Source organism: Lampetra fluviatilis, chromosome 45 (assembly GCF_964198595.1).
Source record: "Lampetra fluviatilis chromosome 45, kcLamFluv1.1, whole genome shotgun sequence".
Classification (NCBI taxonomy): Eukaryota; Metazoa; Chordata; class Hyperoartia; order Petromyzontiformes; family Petromyzontidae; genus Lampetra; species Lampetra fluviatilis.
In genome coordinates, this window is record NC_136319.1 from 3,718,072 (window position 1) to 3,740,523 (window position 22,452).

The 22,452-nt window shown below is 50.4% G+C and overlaps 1 protein-coding gene across 1 annotated transcript in view; it reads right to left on the reverse strand.

The window, feature by feature from the left end:
• Positions 1-468: 468 nt before the first annotated feature.
• The window catches only part of LOC144947430 (uncharacterized), a gene marked incomplete at its 5' end in the record, with an annotated part of 32,863 nt that continues 10,879 nt past the window's right edge, over positions 469-22,452 (reverse strand). The window contains 8 exons of the mRNA XM_078876677.1: positions 469-483; positions 10,588-10,656; positions 10,867-11,007; positions 11,209-11,778; positions 14,198-14,457; positions 15,721-15,918; positions 20,263-20,428; positions 20,802-21,010. Coding sequence (XP_078732803.1) covers positions 469-483; positions 10,588-10,656; positions 10,867-11,007; positions 11,209-11,778; positions 14,198-14,457; positions 15,721-15,918; positions 20,263-20,428; positions 20,802-21,010 — 1,628 coding nt within the window. The remainder of the gene's footprint in view (positions 484-10,587; positions 10,657-10,866; positions 11,008-11,208; positions 11,779-14,197; positions 14,458-15,720; positions 15,919-20,262; positions 20,429-20,801; positions 21,011-22,452) is intronic.

Consider the following 22,452-nt stretch of genomic DNA (forward strand, 5'->3'; position numbering starts at 1 on the left):
TATCATGGGATACCTTTCGCCAGTGTAGTGTTGTGGATTCTTGAGACGTCGGATACGAGTCTTGGAGGCAACACTTTATTCAACACAATGTTCGGCAGTACAACCCGGCACCCTCAGGGCAACGGCCCTACTATAACTCTTGCCTAGGAAGGTACTGCCTTGGGGCTAACGTGCCCTATACGGGACTGCTACTCTAGGTCATCCGGCTATGGGTGCCTAGGGGAGGCTAATCGAACCCGATCTAGCCAGGGGTGCGGGTTCCAACCACTGGCCCACTCAGACCCGGCCCTTACAAGGATATCGGGCCGGGGGTTCCCAGGGTCTCACCACAGAGCCACACAGAGTCCCGGCCCTGACAAGGGCAGTGGGGCTGGGGGTCCCAGGGTCCTATCTGTCCAGTCTTCCTGATTCTGTCTTCAACTGGCCCCGAGCCTGTAGAGAGGTCCCGCTTATATACACACCTCCCAACTAAGGGGTGGGGTCCTGAGGGAGGGGCCCCGGGGGATCCCAGGACACCCCACAGGCCCCTCCTGCTCCGGGGCTAGGGATATGTGACTGCCCCTGCTGGACTGTGTCATCCTCTACAGGTGAGTGTACACAGTTCGTATGTGTCGCTACGCGTAGCCCATACAGGCCCCTACACCAGTATCACAGTATAAAGGAGCTCCGACGAGTTACATGGGTCTTCTTGGTTCTTTCGGTAAAGTCACGTAGAAGGGAAATAAAAATAAAACATAACGCAAGCAGCAGGACGACTGCTTGCGTTGTGGCCAAAATGTCGTGAGAATTGTATTTTATTATGTTTTTATTTTATTATTTCCCTTCTACGTGACTTTACCGAAAGAACCAAGAAGATGAATCCCTGCAGTTACGAAAGCTTTAAATCGAGAGTTACATGGGGTTTTCACAACTCGTAACGGGGAACAGCTTCAGCGGCGCTATACAACTCTTGGTCTTCGTCCCGGGTAAGTGTGCCTCCTGCCCGCGACGCTTCCCTTTTATTATATCTCCCTCTCGGTCCTTAATTCATAACCACCTGTGTTATCTAGCTACGCCATCCTCTCACTAATTATCCCTTCACGTGTCTACTCTACACCACCCTCTCACTCATTATCCCTTCATCACCTGTTTCTATTTTCTCTCCGCACCTGTGTTTTTATTTTAAAAATTTTAGTAGCTAGCTCTATGTAACGTTTCTACATTTAGTATGAAAACGTATTTTCATCTTTCTGGCAATAAAACAGGTGTTAAAATGTTCAAACACGAACTAGATTACTTTACCTATTTCAAGGAATCAAGTGACTGCATTAACCACCCACGGTACTTGTGGTGAACATGAAAACTAAACATGCTCTGATAATATATCCGCATTATCTTTGGTATCTATGTTGGTGTTTTAACATTTTAACACCTGTTTTATTGCCAGAAAGGGTAAAACATTTTTTTTCAGACTTATACGTTTCAAACTTGATTTGAAGCTTTCGTGATTGCAGGAATTGCTCTTTGGTTCTTTCGGTAAAGTCACGTAGAAAGAAAATAAATTAAATAATAGCATACGACGTTTCGATTGCAACACAAGCAATCATCATCAGGTACAAATGAAAGAGAAAACAAACCTAGTAAACTTAGAAATGTAATGCAATACAACACAGAGAGTCGGCTACCATAACAGTCAACACCCTACCTGGTTGATTATGTTCTTCCAAAGATTGCAAAATTTGAGAGAGAGACAAAACACAGTCACGGAGAGGCTGCTGGTTGTAATCACCCACTCACCCAAACACTCAATCGCCCACTCACCCACCTACTCACCCACCCACCTACTCAACCACCCACCTACTCAACCACCCATCTATTCACCAGTATTGGCAGAGTAGCCTCTGATGCTGGGTGCCAGTCTCTCTACACCGCCACATAATATTGGTCGCGAAAGCCTCCTCCTGCTACGACTGACACTACTATCACTAACCACCTATTGAAGTGGATCACGATGTGTGAGGAGCTTACACATCCTCGATGGATCTGGACACAAGGTGCGCTCCAGCCTGAAAGAGTTAAGGGCTGCTGCGGGTATGGCCTGGTCACGTAGACCCCGCATGGCCTGCCTTCTGGAGCCTGCGTCTTGTCAGTGCTAAGGGCCCCCAGTGAGGCCACTGGCGGTCCCCTGTTGGGCCTTAGTGCAGTCACAAACCCGACAATACACAAATCCCATTGCCAACCACGGTTTGTTTGACCGACCGCGGTTTCCAGTATGCCCGCTGAAATAAATATGTCCCATCATTTAACGAATCCAAAACCTTGGTTGTTGAAAAGGTGTGAGAAGATTGTATTATTCATAATAAAGGTGTTTTGGTTAGATTGCGTTATTTATAAATGTGTCGTAACCCTCCACCACCCGACACGACCAAACAGTAAATGTAATGATGTTGATTCACTCTTCAACACAACGGTGGGCTAAAGTAGTGAACGATTTGTCCTTTGTAAACGTGACACATTTTTTACTTTCATCTTCTTGGTTCTTTCGGTAAAGTCACGTAGAAGGGAAATAATAAAATAATAAAAATAAAAAATAAAATACAATTCTCAGAAATACAGAATTGTATTTTATTATGTTTTATTTTTATTATTTTATTATTTCCCTTCTACGTGACTTTACCGAAAGAACCAAGAAGATGAATCCCTGCAGTCACGAAAGCTTTAAATCGAAACATTTTTTACTGATTGGCCGTATCGGGTGGTGGAGGGTTACGACACATTTATAAATAACGCGATCTAACCCAAAAACCTTTATTTTGAATAATATTGGTCGTGAAAGCCTACGTGTTAAACAGATTGTATTATCGTCTGCAGCGTGCGTTTGTGTTAACTTCCACCCAGTGCCGGATTAAGCTAGCGCGGGGCCTGTAGCCAATCTTATAAAGGGACCCTAAATTAACGTCAAAAACACGTACATATTAAAACACAAATTTTTAACTTGCACAGTAAAGTAATTGTCTATTTTCATTTGCTATACAGCCAGATAATACGATAAATCGCTAACCTTAAACACCCAGTCGTTCGTAAAAGTCGAATGTGGTATAGTACTATAGTAATAGGGGGCCGTCCATAAATGACATCACGCACCTAGGGGGGAGGGGGGTCAGACATTTGTGACGATGTGTGACAAGGGGGGGGGGGGTGGTTGAGAAATGTGACGTCACATCAAAATGCACAACTTTGAATAAATATAGACAACACGTTCTACATAATTAAATATACTTTTTAATAAATGTTTTCTCCTATAACATCAGAGTGCAGCGCCACATTAAATACGCACTACAATGACAATAGTTTAAAGCGATTTGAAAGCATGTTTCAATTTCAAAATGGAAATATGATTGGGGGGGGGGCAGAGCTTTGTGACGTCATATTTGAGGGGGGGGGGGGGGAGTCTGACTTTTTGTGACGCCGTGTGACGAAGGGGGGGTGGGTCAAAAATCGTCCAAAATCGCGTGACGTCATTTATGGACAGCCCCTAGAGCAAGTGCAGAATCACTGAATCGGAATTGATAGCTTGAAAGCATTTAGCGTGGGGGCCCTTGAAAGTGTGGCGCCCGTAGCATTAGTAGCTACTTTTGCTACTGAGATCATCTGCTTCCACCATCAAAAGCCCCCGGATCCTCCCCCAATCCTCTCCTCCCTCTTTCTTTCCCGCTCTTTTTCTCTCCATCCAATCGCTTCTCTCCTCTCGTCCCTCGTCACGCCCCCCTCCTCGTCTCCCATTTGCTGCGCGATCCTTGCGCGTCGGTAGGTACGTTATGACGTCACTCGTCTCTCTTCCACCAATGGCGTGGGAGCTTATTCGTAGGTGCGCTCGTTTCGGCCAATAGGGAGCCACGTTTCTCGACGGCGCCGGAGGTCCACACAATGCTCGCGACGTCTCCGTGTGGGCAGGTAAGTGCCAGATGGAGCTAAGTGCGGGGCCTGTAGCAAATGTTATGAAGGGGCCCTAAATTAATTAATAAAACATAAATATGAAAACACATCTTTTTTACTTGCATAGTAAAGTAATTGTATTTTTTCATTTTCTGTACAGCCATATAATACGACAAATCGCTAACCTTAAACACCCAGTCCTTCATAAAAGTTGAAGGCGGTATAGTACTATAGTAATAGAGCAAGTGCAGAATCGCTGAAGCGGGATTGATAGCTTGAAAGCACCATGGGAACCTCATTTGCCAGTAAAAATATGATAATTGGTTTTTTACCCTTCTATCTGGCAATAAAACTGACACCTTTTTACAAGAAGTCATGTTTGCATAGACCAGATTACGCCAAAAGGCGCCATCTGGTCCAACCCATGTGAGACTAGGCTCTAAGGAAAGCTGTCTCGGGTGTGGACCAATCAACTTCAAGGACAGTGCACATTATCAGAGTTATGTTTTTTGTTTGCATTATGTCTATGCAAACATGACTCCTTGTAAAACGGTGTCAGTTTTGTTGCCAGATAGAAGGGTAAAATAACAATTATCAGCTTGAAAGCATTTAGCGTGGGGCCCTTGAAAGTGCGGGGCCCGTAGCATATGTCGCTACTTTTGCTGCTAGGGGGCCGTCCATTTTGGCCGATTTTTGACCCTCCCCCCCCCTCGTCACACGGCGTCAAAAAAAGTCAGACCCCCCCCTCAAATATGACGTCACAAAGCTCTGCCCCCCCCCCCCCCCCAAAAAAACACACATTTCCATTTTTTAAATAAAACATACTTCAAATCACTTTAAACTATTGTCATTGTAGTGCGTATTTAATGTGGCGCCGCACTCTGATGTTGTAGGAGAAAACACGTATTAACAAGTAAACCCGTAAAAACTAAGTTTTTCACTATAAATCCTTTATATGCGTGGCATCGGGGCGGCTAGAGTCCTCTCGTCCTCTGGCTTGAGATGGCTGCCACCTATGGGTCAGATGATTGTCTGGCAGCATTAAACAATTGGTAATTAAATATTTAAAAAAATTCCCTAAACTGTAACATTTTTTTATTTTTTTTCACGAAAATGCATTGTCACGCACAACGAGTTTGTGCGCAAAATGTCAGCTCGATTGGATCACGGGAAGTGGGTTAAAAAACGACCGAAAGATTTGCACGGTCCTAAGCAAGCAAGCGAACTTAATAGAAAGGATTTAAAAAGGCGTTGGAAAGCTGAAATTTAGCATTAAATTCACTTAAAATATTCAACGTCTAACTAAAACTGCAGATGTTCAGAATATTATTTTGAAATTCTCTTATAATTATAAAATATTGAAAGTAATTATAACTATAACAAAATACTTGAAACTTTGTAGTAGAACGAAGCAAAATGAATGAAAAGCCCTGGTAGAATCATTAGAATCAAAATGTTTAATAACAGTCATTCAAAAATTTTACTAAATGTATGCTTCTCCATTCTCCCATGAAGAAGCAAAATGCTCCTTCATGGAATAAATAAAAGGTGAACTTAGTAAATTTAAATAATCAAATAGTTAATAATGAAAATTAATCAAAATTAGTGTTGTTATAACAACTCTATTTAATTAGTATTTATTTAAAGTTGCGCATTTTGATGTGACGTCACATTTCTCAAACCCTCCACCCCTCGTCACACATCGTCACAAATGTCTGACCTCCCCCCCTCGGTGCGTGACGTCATTTATGGATGGCCCCTGGGCGTTACAAACACGGGGGTTGAAACGTTATTGGAATCGTGAGTTTTGCCTGCATGGTATATGTATGTGCATGTACGTTGAACTTCTTTCGTACCGTAAGTAGCCAACCGTGCGAATCGGATCTTTTCTACAGTGAGGGAAAAAAGTATTTGATCCCCTGCTGATTTTGTACGTTTGCCCACTGACAAAGAAAGTATCAGTCTATAATTTTAATGGTAGGTTTATTTGAACAGTGAGAGACAGAATAACAACAAATACTTTTCTCCCTCACTGTATAGTGTAGTGTATAGTAGTGTATATTGTACAGTGTATAGTGGTGTGTATTGTACAGTGTAGTGTTTAATAGTGTGTATTGTATAGTTTAGTGTACAGTAGTGTGTATTGTACAGTGTAGTGTTAGTAATTTTTGTATTGTGTAGTGTAGTATATACTAGTCTGTATTGTAGTGTATTGTACAGTGTATCTATGTATGTTGAACCTCTGGCACCGTACATAGCCAACCATACTAATCGGAGGTGCATATCCATGCCGCAGGCTGCTAAGAATCTCGAGAGAGATAAGAGAGATGCACACACATATATGCACACGCGCGCACACGCACGTGGGATTCATTTTCAAACACGGGGCCTCTTAATTCACGGGGAATATAAACAAGCTAAGATGGAACAGATGGTGTGTGTGTGCATCTCTCATACACGCACAGACAGGGACAAATACAATAGACTCGATTATCTGCGTGCAGTTTTTCCGATTTGTGGATTAACCATGCACCTGAGATTTTGACATGTATATAATTAATGGATTTTCCCTTAAGCCATAATTAATAGTATAAAAACAGTTACACATTGTTGTTCTTGGAAATCTTCTTGGTTCTTTCGGTAAAGTCACGTAGAAGGGAAGTAATAAAATAATAAAAATAAAACATAATAAAACAATTCTCACGACGTTTCGGCTACAACGCAAGCAGCCGTCTTCAGGTGAAGAATGAGACACTGCCAAGCTAGGAGCTTATATATAAGCTGAGTTGGAGGTGGAAGAAGAAGAGAGCCTTAACAAAAGAATGTGCATATCAAGAGGAATTTAGCATATTCATGGGAAATGCGTAGGAGGTGGGCGGGGGGGTTTTCAAAGTCATATTATGCCCATGCATTATGCAGGATCAGCAGCACCAAAGGGGGGGGGGTAGCATTAACAAAGGGATGGCATGTTAAAAGTATGTAGAAGCAATGAAACATGTGAATGGGAAAACGGTGGCAGGAGATCCGCAGCGGTGCAAATAATGCATTCCCTGTGGAGAACACAAGATACACAGTTAATGCCAGTGAGTGGACTGCGGTCTGAAAGTCACCATGAACGTGAACAACAATCAGTTAAGATCCGAAGTGGTTTATTACGTCCTTCCAATGATTGCTGAGCCAGAATCCATCTTCTCGGTTGAAATTGTCTCTGTTTGTATATGTGGATCGCCTCATGAACGAATCTCTCATGGTAGCCAGATGGCTTGCAGAGAACCTCTGTCTTGGAGAAGTCAATGTCATGTGAACCCACTGAATTGTAACAGTGATCTCCCACGGCTGAGGTGTTTGTCCTACCGTGTTTCAGGTCAGCTTTATGTTCACAGACAGAGGTTCTCTGCAAGCCATCTGGCTACCATGAGAGATTCGTTCATGAGGCGATCCACATATACAAACACAGAGACAATTTCAACCGAGAAGATGGATTCTGGCTCAGCAATCATTGGAAGGACGTAATAAACCACTTCGGATCTTAACTGATTGTTGTTCACGTTTATGGTGACTTTCAGACCGCAGTCCACTCACTGGCATTAACTGTGTATCTTGTGTTCTCCACAGGGAATGCATTATTTGCACCGCTGCGGATCTCCTGCCACCGTTTTCCCATTCACATGTTTCATTGCTTCTACATACTTTTAACATGCCCTCCCTTTGTTAATGCTACCCCCCCCCCCTTTGGTGCTGCTGATCCTGCATAATGCATGGGCATAATATGACTTTGAAAACCCCCCCGCCCACCTCCTACGCATTTCCCATGAATATGCTAAATTCCTCTTGATATGCACATTCTTTTGTTAAGGCTCTCTTCTTCTTCCACCTCCAACTCAGCTTATATATAAGCTCCTAGCTTGGCAGTGTCTCATTCTTCACCTGAAGACGGCTGCTTGCGTTGTAGCCGAAACGTCGTGAGAATTGTTTTATTATGTTTTATTTTTATTATTTTATTACTTCCCTTCTACGTGACTTTACCGAAAGAACCAAGAAGATGAATCCCTGCAGTCACGAAAGCTTTAAATCAAAATGTTCTTGGAAATGTTTATTACAAGTCACATGCTTAAACCGAACAAATGTGTCTCCGGTTAATCAGAAATCCACGTGATCGCCACCACAATTCAGTCGTTGCAATTTCTTTACAACAGTGGGCGAAGTTTCATTGATTTTGATTGGCGTGGCTCTGCTGTCCACTGAGTGGGCAGGATTCTTCACTGAGAATGCGCCTCATTGATTGGTCGATCGTTAGTATTCGTTCTAAATCAAAAGAGTATCACTCGAAATCGCCAGTTGTGCTTAATTTTTCGTGATTTATCCTTCATCTTTATTTAGTTTGATTTTTCATTTACGACACTGTGCGATGGCAGAGAAACGGAAGTGCTATTGTTTTAACTTGAAATCAGATGGCAGTTCCGTGAAACAAAATCAATACATTCTTTACCACAAATACGTCTTTTGTTCATGAACAAACGAAATTTTCCTAACTTAAACATAATTCATACCTATTTTAGTGGTTTTTGGCATAGAGAGACCCGCGGAAAATGGTTATATTCTTGGATTATCCCTGACGTTTGAATTGTCCGCGGCCATCCGCCACCGTCATTAGCGTGGATAATCGAGAGTCCGACTGTATATGAGAACGTTTCTAGACAACTCATTGACCACACACAGGCTGAATACCTGCTACATAAGCAGCAACATTGGTTCAGCACAAGCAACAACACTGTGGACCGGGTTTCAACATTCAGTCTCTCGTCATCAGCAGCAGCAGCAGCAGCAGCAGCAGAGTCAGCCTTTGCTTGAACAAATGTTGGTGAACTGCCCAGATGTTTATAGGCAAGGGCCGGTTTCAACATTCAGTGTCTCATCAGCAGCAGACTCATGATTTAGCTTGAACAAATGCTAGTGAACTGCCCAGATGTTGTATAGGCAAGATGTGTTTGGTGGGTGGGTCCACAATGGCCGTGTCAGTGGGTGGGTTCACGATGGCCATATTGGTGGGTGGGTTTTACGATGGCCGTGTTGGTGGGTGGGGTTGACGATGGCCATGTCGGTGGGTGGGTTTTTCCATGGCTGTGTCGTTGGGCGGGTTCACGATGGTTGTATCGGTGGGTGGGGTTCACGATGGCCATGTCACTGGGTGGGGTTCACGATGGCCGTGTTGGTGGGTGGGGTTCACAATGGCCGTGTCACTGAGTGAGGTTCACGATGGCCGTGTTGGTGGGTGGGTTCACGATGGCCGTGTCACTGGGTGGGGTTCACAATGGCCGTGTCGGTGGGTGGGTTCACGATGGCCATGTCGGCTGGTGGTATCGCAATGGCTGAAAATGTAATTTTCTGACAGAGCTCCCACGACGTAGAGAAAAACGTCGGACATCAGAGAGAGGCAGCCAAGGCAACTACATCGCCAGGTGTACAGAATGTCATGGGTTCGATCCCCATCCTGATGCCTACTATATATTTGAAGTTTGCATGTTCGCCCCATGGTCACAGGGATTTTTCTCCGGGTCCTTCGGTACTTCTGTAATAAAGGACTTCGCCGCGCACTGCTTGGTCTCCGTCACTCTTTATTCGGGTTAACACCCGCACCCCGCTGGTCCCGACACCGGACCAGCTGCTCCTCGCGACGCGCCCCGCACGCGCTCTTCCGTAAGTCTTTCGCGCTCCCGCCCGCTCCGCACACCGCTGACCGACGGTGTGCTGAAGCTCCTGCAGCCACGTGGCTGATGGCGCGGATCCCCTCCGGCCACCCAACGTGGTCCCGTTTCTACACTCCAACAACTGACCCGGGGCCCTTCCGGGCTCCCCCCCTATATCCCCTTCACCACGTGACCCTGTCTCCTCCCTCACACCACGTGCCATCGAACCTTCCAGATCTCGCCCCTCCATCGCGCCCTGCTGGCTCCGCCCCTAGGTTCCGCCCCCACTCACCTCGCTTCCGATTGGACCCGAGGTGATCGGGGACCTTCACATACGCCCCCATACTGGCTCCGCCCCCCAATACCCCGGGCCGTATGATTGGCCCATAGGCCATCCGCGAACCCCGCTTACGCTCGCATTACACTTCCTTCGACATTTATATTCAACATCACGCGTTTAGAATTTCCACACCATGATGACGATAAGCCACTTTGTTGAGCTATCATTTATGATGGCTAAGTCGCTTCTGAACAAGAGCTACATAGCCTGGTAAAATACAAAGTTAAGTTTAGTTTGGGTGTGACTCGATACACCCCCAGCGCCCTGGGGTGCACACTCATAGAGCTATGTAGCCGAGTGTGGGCATTACTACCTGGTAAAATAAAAAAATAATTATCCAGAAGTGGCTCCCCTCCCCCCACCATCTCAGCACAGCTACTTGAGGTTGGAGCCGCCATTCCCTCCTCCTGCACCCCTCCTCCCTCCATCTCCTCTTCCTCCTTACATTCCCCTCCCCCACCTCCTCCCCCATCCCCCACCTTCCCCAACCACATCTCAGCACAGGTATTCGAGGTTGGAACCGTCACTCCTCGCGCTGAGCCCCGAGGTGACGCTCGTGCAGGTGCTCAGCAGCCGGCTCCTCTCCCCCGCCCCTCCGCTGCCTTCCCTCCCATCCCTCCTCCCCCCCCGCCGCCCACCCCGAACGTCCCTGTGCTCCCGTCTGGCAGGCCGCAGGGACTCAAAGCGCACGTACGACTCCTTGGTAAGCTCCTCCTCGCGGCCACAGGACGCCGACGGGCCACCGCGCTCCCAGCACAGCCGGAACGACGACGGACGGCCTCCTCCTCCAGCTCCTCCAGCTCCTCCACCTACTCCACCACCTCCTCCTTGGCGTGAGGAGGAGGAGGACAACGACGAGGAGGAGGAAGAGGAGGAGAAGAAGAGGAAGGAGGAGGAGCGGCGGTTGAGGCGAGCACAGGCTACAGCCGCGGCCGCCAGGAGGGCGGCGGCGACCAGGAGGGTGGCGCATGCGGCCAACGTGGCCCACGCCGACTCGTCGCCACCACCGCCGCGAGGGCCCTCCTCAGGGAGGTTATCGTCACCACCACTGGGGCCCTCCGGCTGCTGCCGTCCGGGGTCTCCTTTGGGTGGCCTCCGTTGGTCGTCGCCACCGCCGCCTCCACCCCGGCTCCTCCCCTCCGTCGTCGCTGGCTTCCCATCGTTTAATTCTTCTTCGTTGTTGTCACTATTGTTATTGGGAGGAGTGCTGATACCACCACCGCTACCAACAGTGCTACCACCACGACCACTGCCACCACCGGGCACCTCCTCCTGCCCCCGACTTCCATCTGCCTCCCAGCGATTTCCCGCCGTTTCCTCCGGACTCCTCTCTCCTCGCTCGTCCCGCTCCATTCCAGTCCTTCCTCCTTCCTTCTCTCCTTCCTTCGCTCCGTCCCCAACTCCCGGTCTTATACCCTTGGTACCATTTCCCTTGCTACCAATCCCCGTGCTACTGATCTCCTTGCTACCAATCCCCGTGCTATTGATCCCCTTGCTGCCACCAATGATCCCCTTCTCCTCTCCTGCCAGAAAGGCGACACACGAAGAATCTCCTCCACGCACCCTCTCGGCCCCCTCGTTCTCGCCACCCGGGGGGCTCCAGGGCCTGACGCAGGCCTCGTATGCCTCGCCCGGGGCCAGGCCTCGGAGGAGCAGGCGGGAAACCTCCTCAGGGTCACCGCCAGAGGAGGAGGGGCCGGGGAGCCAGGCGACATCCCGGGGTGCCGAGTCGCCCCAGCTCAGCGACACTGCCCAACCAAGGCGGTTGGACCAGGAGCGGGCCGATGGAGCAGCTTGGCGGGAGCCCGCCGTCAGGAAGTCGCCAACGTTCACTTCCTGCGTGGTGACAGCAGAGTGGGACAGGGGGGGGGGGGGTCGTGGAGGTGGTGGTAGAGATGGTGGCGGTAGTGATGGTGGTGGTATGGTGGGGGAGGTAGTCATGGAGGTGGTGGTGCAGGAGGTGGTGGAGGTGGTGGTAGTGGTAGAGATGATGGAGGTAGTGATGGTGGTATGGTGGGGGAAGTAGTAATGGAGGTGGTGGTGCAGGAGGTGGTGGAGGTGGTGGTAGTGATGGTAGTGGTAGTGCGGGTGGTGGAGGTAGTGATGGTGGTCGTGGAGGTAGTGATGGTGATGGTGGAGTTAGTGATCGAGGTGGTTGTGATGGTGATAGTGATGGAGGTGGTGGAGGTGGTAATGTTGTCTGGAAAATACAACCCCCTACCTCCTCGGTGGTGCTGCACAGTAACGCTGTGGTGGATGCGAGTAATGCCATGGGGGGAACGGCCATTTCCAATCTGCTTTTCACCTCATGGTGCTCGTAGCCACCACAGCGGCCAATGGGGGCTCTGGATGGGTACAAGGGGCTATTAACCCCTCCACCTTCAACCTAAGTACCACTAAACTATGTCGAAAATATCTAACCAAGCTTGTACTGAAGGCACCAGGGGGACAGGCGTTTGTGAGGTCTCCTGGCCAAACACCATTAAGCGCAGCCAGGAGACTGAACCCGCACCCTCGGGGTTCCTCCAGAAACGGAAAAAAGCAACTCCAAACGTTCACTGTGGAGGGGAGGCTGCCAATCCTCTGTCGCCTGGATCTCTGAGGCATTCAGGAGGTCCGGTGGACTGGCTCTGGCTCCAGCCACCATGAGGGGTGGACAGTCCTCTACTCGGGGCAGGCAACTGCCACACACCAGGAAGTGACTCTTCTTCTGAACAAAATAATGAAGGGGACGTGGGAGCGTGGTGGTGAGGTGTGGGAAGCTGTAAGCCCCGGGCTACTGTGGGCTAACCTCCCCATCAAAAAGAGGTGAGGAATGGTGGTGGTTGTTTATGCCCCCACTGAAGATCAACATCAGTGCATGGAAGCATATAAGGCCGATGAGTCAGACACCTATAACCTCCTGTCACAGGTGCTAGTTAATGTGGCCCCTCGGGATCGAGTCATCCTGTTAGGTGACTTTAATGCCCGAGTAGGTGATGACGCAGGCACCTGGGCTGAAGTGATTGGAAGACATGGCCAGATCAGCTAAAAAATAACGGTAGAAGGCTGCTAGACTTCTGTGCAGTGCATGGGCTTGTAATGATCAAGATGCTATTCCAGCATTGGCACATCTACACAACATCATGGATACATTCTGGGTCCAAGCAAGAACATCTACTCGACTATACAGTGGCGGAACAGCGGATGCAGGCCCATGTCTTTGAAAACAGGACCTACCGTGTAGCTGATCTGTTGCCCACTGACCATTGCCTTGTCATCTGTAAGATGTGCCTGCCATTCTTCCACTCCGGTGGTGGGTGTCCCTCTAGGACCCCAATCAAACCCACAGTGGCCTCCTCTCAGCTAGCTGAGGATAGTTTCAAGCAGGAATTTCAACATTGCTTGCGGCTGGGGTTGGCATCGTCCACCCCACCTTTTGATGCTGAGTGGAAATGATTAAGGTTCAGGACTGTGGATCATGCAGCTGTAATGGCCGCATTTGCGTATGTGATCTAGACCTCCCCATAGACCCTGGTTGAGGGAGCAGATTTTCTGGTGGGTCGTCTACAAATCCAACATAGGAGAATGAGGAGGCTTACCCAAGCATTTGCTCAGAGATTCGGAGAGCCATGCGGAACTGGAAGGATGAGTAGTGGGCACGGGTTGCTAAGGAGATTGAATCTGTCTCAGTAGCCCGCAATCACAAATCACGATTTAATTCCATCTAAAGTAACTTGGATCTCCTCATTTCACCATCCTTAAGGAAAAGAATGGCAATATGATTTCCAACCCCCAGGAACGGGATTTCAGGTTTGCTGAGCATTTCCATGAGTTCTTGGGAGGAGGATAATTCCCTCAACCAAAATAACATCATCAGGCAAGATGGGAATAACCCTGCTGGGGCTGCCGTGCCTCAAATATTGGAAGAAGTAGTCACCCCCCTGTGAGTGGTGACGTCACCGCCACTTAGTGGCAAACGGCGGATGTTGTTGGTGGTGGTGATGATAATGGTGGTGATGGTAATGATGGTGATCGTGGTAGAGCAGAGGAGGCACTGAAGCATGTGGAGGGGAGTAGAGTGAGATGAAAGGGGAGAGTGTGAAGAGAGTAGAGTAAAATGAGAAGGTAGGAGAGTGCGTGGAGTGGAGTGAGAGGAGAGAGAGAGGGGAGTAGAGTCAGATGAGAGGAGAGAGTGTGATGAGAAGTTCAGTGAGATGAGAGGAGAGAGGGAGGAGAGAGCGTGGAGGGGAGTGAGTGTGGAGAAGCCACTTGCCTCCTTTCTCCGTCTCCCCACGCCCCCCACATCTGCCCCGCCCCCCACTCCCCGCTCGTCCCCGTCGGTCGCCCAGTCCAGGAGCACGCTGAAGGGGTCCCCCCTGGGCACCCCCCCGGCGTCCATCCCCTCGGGCCCCCTAAGCAGCCGTAGCAGCGGCGGCCGGCTGGACCGCCCGGGGCTTCCCTCACCGCGAGAGGCATCCCCACGAGTCCCTTCTCTGGACCCAGCTCCCTCTGACATCCCAACGGTCCCCGTGTCTGTGGAGGGGATGCAGTCGGGGGGTTCAGTCAGGGAGTCTGGGATACAGGGGATCTAGCGGCCTCCGAAGAGGGACCCCTTCCTGGCAAAGGGAGACCCCACTAGCTAAGCTATCCCCTTCCTTTTGGGGGCCCCTACTCACCCAATTAATCACCGACTTATTTCACTCACCTAACCACTCATGCACTGACGCATCTAATCAACTAGTCACTCACCCACTTAGTCATCCACTCACTTAGTCATCCACCCACTGACTCATCCACTCACCTAGCTACTCACCCACCTACTCATCCACTCACTTAGCTACTCAACCAGTGACTCATCCACTCACCGACACCTACCACCCCTCCTCACTACCACCACTCTACGCTACCACTCCTCCCCACTACCCACTACCACCCCTCCCCACTACCACCCACTGCCACCCTTCCCCACTGCCACCCCTCTCCACTACCACCCCGTTCCACTAACACCCCTCCCCACTATCACCCAATACCACCCCTCCCCACTACCATCCACTACCACCCCTCCCCACTACCACCCACTACCACCCCTCCCCACTACCACACCTCCCCACTACCACCCCTCCCCACTACCACCCACTACCACCCCTCCCCACTACCACTCCTCCCCACTACCACCCCTCCCCCCTACCATCCGCTACCACCCCTCCCCACTACCGCCCATTACCTCGCCACTACCATCCCTCCCCACTCCCCACACCCACCCCTCCCCACTACCATCCACTACGACCCCTCACTACCACCCACTACCTCCCCACTACCACCCCTCCCCACTACCATTACCCACCCTCCCCACTACCACTACCCACCCTCCTCACTACTACTCCTCCCCACTACCATCCACTACCACCGCTCCCCAATACCATCCACGACCACCCCTCCCCACTACCACACCTCCCCACTACCACCCCTCCCCACTACCACCCCTCCCCACTACCACCCCTCCCCACTACCACCCCTCCCCACTACCATCCGCTACCACCCCTCCCCACTACCGCCCATTACCTCGCCACTACCATCTCTCCCCACTCCCCACACCCACCCCTCCCCACTACCATCCACTACGACCCATCACTACCACCCACTACCTCCCCACTACCACCCCTCCCCACTACCATTACCCTCCCCACTACCACTACCCACCCTCCCTCACTACTACTCCTCCCCACTACCATCCACTACCACCGCTCCCCAATACCATCCACGACCACCCCTCCCCACTACCACACCTCCCCCCACCGTAGCTGCGAGGAGGAGGAGGTGGAGGAGGTGAGGCAGTGGTGGTGAGGACTCCGACCACGCGGAGTGAGATCATGGCGTCTTCCGTCCCGGCCATGTTGCGCGCACGGCACAGGTAGACGCCCGCATCGCCGTAGGAGACCACGGGCAGAGAGAGCACGGACCAGCGGGAGCCGCTATCCGGAGACTCCTGGATCACTGAGAGAGCCAGAGTGAGAGAGTTGGTTTAGAGAGAGAGATGGTTCAGAGAGAGAGAGAGACTTTGGACTTTTAAACCACTTTTCTTGCTGCCAGCAGCAATAGCTCTGGAGCCGCTTTTGATACGGGATCACCAACATCGAGTACAGCACATCACAATTGCAACCCGCGGCACATGCGCCACAAAGCCACGTGCAATGCAAGCACTGCATCGTCACGCACGTAGCCTGCGTAAAGTTAACTAGTTAAAACGTAAAAATCAGTGAACCGTTTGTGTTGGTGCAGAGGGCTTGACCAGGCCCCCACCATACAAGGAATACACGCGCTTCCCGGCATAGGAGTGGTACGTGTGCTCTAGCCTGAGCCGTGCCTTGAGCAGACCCCTCAACATCTCCACCAACGAGCAGCCATCGTCCGTGTCACCTCGCAGTTTTTTTTCAGGTCTTGTAAACTGCCATGTTTACTTGGGTGCAGACGAAGTTTACGATATTGTGGCGCTTATTTGCCAGGTAAGGCACCCGATATGTGAACCAGCTCTTGTAAAAAGGCACCTCCAGTTTCCTAAAGATGGATCCCAAACTCCAGAACATTGGGTTGAACCGTGGACACCCCAAGTACTGGTGGGCCAGATCCTCCTTCGCACCACAGAACGCACAAAAATCTGATGACCCTGGGCCTATTCTGCTGAGCCACACTGCCGAAGGCAGCGTCCCAGTGTGCCAACCTCCACTGGAGGTCCCCGCAGCATTTGGCTATGGGGGCTTGTACAGGTGCTTTCACTGGAGGGCGGCCTCGATCAGGGAAGATAAATTGCCTCTCCATTTCATGTCTGGTAGGATGGCCAGGTCTTGAAAATGTAGTGTCTTGACACAGCACATATAGAGCACTTTCTTTGGGGCGCTCTTGCAGTCTGCAAGCTTGAGCAGTATTCTTAGGTTTTTTAGATAAAGTCACGTAGGTAAAATACTAAAATTAATAAAAGTAAAATAAAAATAAAATAAAAAATCACGACGTTTCGGAGGCAACACAAGCTTCCGTCTTCAGGTGGAACCGTCACAGCACGATAGCTGTATCAAGTGAGAGAAATTCCAAGAAAACAGTCCTTGTATTTATACTGGTTGAGGGTGGGAGGAGCCAAGGCAGGCACCTGGATATTATTTTTGTGAGGTTCGGTGCGGCTGAAGCACGCTGTTAGGAATGAGCCTTTGTTGTGTAAACTAGGTGCGGATGATGTAAAGGTGCGTGTAAATGGGACTGAGCCTTTTGTTATGTATAAGTGATGCGGCTGAAATCGCTGCCAGGAAATGAGTCTTTGTTGTGTAGAATGGTTGACTGAGCCTTTGTTATGTAGAGGTGGTGCGGCTGAAATCGCTGCCAGGAAATTAGTCTTTGTTGTGTAGAATGGTTGACTGAGCCTTTGTTATGTAGAGGTGGTGTGGCTTTCCTGAGTCACAGCACTCGGGAGGCTAGGTGCTGGAAAAGTACAACTCCGAGTGCCTCCAGCTTCAGCCTCAGCTCCCGCATCCCTGCAATCACTTCCCGCAACAGCTTCTCTCTGGCGACCATGGAGCGGAGCCCCGCAGTGCTGCTGATCTCAGCCATGGTCTTCCACTTGCAATGGTGGTTGTGGCTCTTCCCGAGGTCGCTGACCATCCGCACCCCTGCCGAGGTGAAACGGAGGGCTAGCGTTCTCTCCCCTCTGATTCCTTTGAAGAGGTTATTGCTGAACAAGTGTTTGTGCAGGAAATGTTGGAGAGCACAGTGCGGGCGTGCCCTGCTCCATTCAAGGCTCCGCCATGCATTCAAAAGGCTCTGATAATACCCTGGCAGCCTCGTGTAGTCGACCAGGGCCACGTCCAACAGGAAGAGCTTCCTCCCGTACCCCAGGCACCCTCCGCCCCCCACGTCTCTCAGCAGGCTGAGGGCCGGCGACTTCCAGGGTAGCTCTCCCGTTTCTGCAGCAACCACCTTACGGTCTGAAGCTCATCACCCTGGCAGAGACATCCACCAGGCCCTGGCCGCCCTTGCCCACACAAAGTGGGTGAGTGACCGGTTTGCTCTCGTGAATAGCCAGTGCGGGGGCTGGAGGGCTTTGGCCTTATGCCACAGCACAGAAGCTGCCAGCTTATTCGGTATAAGCACTCGCCCGCTTAAGGATATCAGTGGGGCGAGGCATGCCCAAAACAGCAATTTAGCCTCAATTGTGTCTTCCAACTCGGTCCAATTGTTCTGGGTGACGTGGTTTCCCCAGGTAAATTCCTAGATATTTGATCCCCTCGGCCTGCCAACCGACTCCTCCTGGGAGGAGCATAGAACGCATGGCACACTGTGACCCCAAACACAGAGAGCCTCACACTTCGGCCAGTTAACCTTGGCACTAGGGGCCTTCTCGTAGACCGTCACTGCCCGGCAGAGTGTGGTGACGTCCTGCGAGTCCTTTCATAGTGGCGTGGAGCTCCTTGGCGGTGACAGGGCTTTCCAGACGCTCGCTCTCAGGGTCCCCTTGGGTAGGGCCTCGTATAGCAGTTCCTGGACAGCCTCGTCATGTATGCCTTCGGTAGTGAATAAAACAGAATATAATTCCCTCGCAATCTTAGTGATGTTCCCCTCAGCTGCGGCTGTCTCTCCCTTTGGGGTTTGTAAGCTTAAAATGTTGATGCTCACACGTTTGTTTTGTAATCGAAAGAAATATTTGGAGGGAGCGGCCATGTATGACAAGTGTGTGTTCTGGGATGAGCTCAGCTCCACCCCTAGCAGTAGCAAGCTCGCTCTATAGGTGCTGTACCACCTCCTTCTTGGTGGTGGCGTGCTGGCTCAGAGAGCCCCTGACCTGTGCCTTTTTGTTTTACCACCATTGCTGGCTAGAGCTGAAGCTGCTTTTGTTGGACACCCAGTGAACCCAACAGGAAAGTTACGTCTGCCCTCTGCTCGTCGAGAAAGCGACAGACGCAGTGCCACCTTTTGTCGCTGCGAGCACTGTTGCAGTTCAGACTGGCTATCTTGACACCCGAAGCCATGGCAGTAGGTGTTGGCAGTGGCTACGGGCGATCACTTCGGTAGGGAAGAGCTCTTCCTCTTCTTTTTTTTGCACCAACGCACGTCGCCGGCATTGGAGTGGCGCAGCGTGCTCCAGCCGAAGCCGCCCCTTGCCCAGGCCCCTGAAACATCGGCACCGCAGAGCAGCCATCAGTGTCGCCTCGCGGCATCTTTTTTCCTGGTCTTGTAAACTGCCATTTTTGGCTTGGAAAACAGATGAAGTTTGCAAAATCGTGGTGCTTATTAGCCAGGTAAAACACTCCCAACCCCACGTATATGAAACTGCTCTTGTAAAAATGCAACTTCAGCCTCCTCAAAATGGACCCCAAAAGACGGAACATTGGGGCCGAGCCGCGCGCAAGTACTGGCGGGGCTAGACCTTCCCTGGCACCGCAGAACGCACGCACAGAGTCTGGTGCCCCTGGGGAGATTCGGCTGAGCCACACGGGCCGATGGCACCGTCCGAGACAGCGAGAGGTGGGTTAGAGAGAAAGAGACAGTGAGGGAAGGGTTAGAGAGATATACAGTGAGCGAGAGAGATGAGTTACAGAGAGAACCGACCAGCGGTGTATAGCATAGTGTATAACGTAGTGTATAGTGTATTGTAGTGCATAGTGTATTGTAGTATATAGCGTAGTGTATAGCGGAGTGTATAATATATTGTAGTGTATAGTGTAGTGTAAAATGTAATGTATAGCGTATATATTATATTGTGTATAGCATAGTGTATTGCCTAGTGTATAATGTAATGTAGTGCATAGTGTAGAGTCTTGTGTAGTGTATAGTGTAATGTATAGCGTAGTGTATAATTTATTGTAGTGGTGTTGGCGCTCCGCTGGCAGTGATTGCTGGTCGTGAGTAGTGAGTGACAGCGAGTGGTGATAGTGAAAGTGAGTAGTAGTGATAGCGAGTGGTGATAGTGAGTGATAGTGAGTGGCAATGAGTATTGCTAGTAAGTGGTGTAGTGAGCAGTGATAGTAAGCATTAGTAAGTGGTGTGTAGTAGAGTACTGGTCACTACGTGCCCACTGCAACATCGGCATTGGCACTCCACTGGTAGTGAGTGGCAGTAGTAGTAGTAGTGATAGTGAGTGGTGATAGTGAGTGATAGTGAGTGGTAATGAGTACTGCTAGTAAGCGGTGTAGTGAGCAGTGATAGTAAGCAGTAGTAAGTGGTGTGTAGTAGAGTACTGGTCACTGCGTGCCCACTGCAGCATCGGCATTGGCACTCCACTGGTAGTGAGTGGCAGTAGTAGTAGTGATAGTGGTCGCGAGTAGTAGTGATAGTGAGTAGTAGTAGTGGGTGTACCGGTAGCGTTGAGTGCCCGCCCGTCACCCCGCGCCCACTCCAGCGTGGGCGTTGGAGTACCGCTGGCGTCACAGCGCAGCAGGAGGCTGGAGCCCAGCGCTGAGGTGAGGCGCGAGGCAGAGACCTGCACACGAGGGGGGCGGCACCCGCCAGGGGGAGACGGGGTCTAGGGGGGGATATTACGGAGGAGGGGCATTGGGAGAGTGAAAAAAGCAGAGGAGGGTGGGGGGAGAGGTGGAAGAGAAGGAGGCGGGGGGCGAGATTTAGGGACAGACAGGAGGAGGAGCAGGAGGAGAATGGAGAGGGAGAAGGGGAGGGGGCGAGTGGAAAGAGGAGGGGGAGGAGATGGGGAGGGGTTGGAGGAAGAGGGGAGGGATGGAGAGGAGGGGAAGGTGGAGGAGGAAAGAGAGAGGCGTGAGGCGGTTGATGAGAGACGTATGCCTGGATCCGGCGCACGAACACCGCCACCGACTTTCCACATCCAGTGTCTCATCAGCAAGCAGCGGGTTCACGGTCTCAGTGGGGCTGGGGGTTCCTACCGCGATGCCGGCCAGTCTCATGGGGACCCCCGCGAGGTCCCCGGGGCCCCCGCAGGCCGTGTCAGGATCCATCAGGATGACCCTAGGGGGAGCTGGGCACGCTTGACCCTGACCTTGACCCTGACCTCCGGTGCCCCCCATAGCGCTCCGAGCCAGGAGGAGAAGGCGGGAGAGGGAGCAGTCACAGAGCCACGGGTTCTCCTGCAGGGCTGCAGGAGAGAGAGACAGATGGAGATACACGGGGAGAGAGACGAGGAGAAAGAGAAACGGGGACAGAGAGATGTGATCCGCACCCACTGTGCCTCGGTTCTTCCTGGCAGTGATCGTTCTCTTGGGCACACAATAATGAACAATATAACAACCGATGGTTCTCCGGCGTGATCTTCTTGCTCTCACGCTTGGACACAAGGAATCCAGAGTCCTTATGTGCTGTGCAGTACATCAATGCACGTGTGCACACCAGCATGCGATAACTGAGTTGGGCCTGTGGATGGCTGGCAGGGTTATTGATTAACCGGACTTGTACACCAGTCACGTGGTTAATGGCGACTCGTGGAGGTTTGCTGTGTGTGACGCACGTGCTTTTGTGTACTGCACAGCACATAAGGACTTTCACAAACACCATTGGAACCTCATTTGCCAGTAAAAAAATATGATAATAGTTTTTTTACCCTTTTATCTGGCAACAAAACTGACACCTTTTTTACAAGGAGTCATGTTTGCATAGACCAGGTGTCGGCAACCTACGGCTCCGGAGCCGCATGCGGCTCTTTACGGGCTGCTTCTTGACGATATGTACGTATGTACAGTATGTACTCAGATGCATTGCGGCTCTTGAAATACTGAATTTTGTACCGAATTGGAAAGAAATGGCTCTTCTTGTTATTTTGGTTGCCGACCCCTGGCATAGACCACAATACCTAATGCAAACAAAAAACATAACTCTGATAATGTATGCACTGTCCTTGAAGTTGATTGGTCCACACCCGAGACAGCTTTCCTTAGAGCCTAGTCTCACATGGTGTTGGACCAGATGTGGTCTATGCAAACAGGACTCCTTGTAAAAAAGGTGTCAGTTTTGTTGCCAGATAAAAGACTTTCACAAAACCACACTTTACTCCTCCCTTGCTGCACAAGGAAATAATTAAAATAGTGGTCCATTCCTAATGTGCCACACTTGGCTCCCCGTCGGGGAATTGAACTCCGGTCTCCCGCGTGACAGGCAGGGATCAAGGATGCCACTGGGCATTGATGGATTCATAACTCAGTGCACTGAAAAAGTCAGCCCAGATGTGATTAGTGCCACAATGCAGGGAGTCACCATTCAGCATGAGGAATCAGCAGCCTGGTCCAGATTGATACCACTCCATGCTATTTAAATAGAGGAGGATTGTGACTCACTAGCTTTCTCGGTGCAACTGATCCTAAGGGGTAAACTCAGATAAGCCAAGCAAAGATACCCAGTAATTGACAAAGTATTGGAGTACAAAGGCAAAAATCAAAGGCCCACAGTAAAAGCAAGCCAGACAGAAAACCGAGACGTGGGGGCATTATTTAAAGAATGGGCAAAGCTTCACATAAGGGATCAGAATATACTGAGACCGTTTTGGCTATAAATAATGGAGAGCAGTTGAGTCCAGCAAGTGAATCT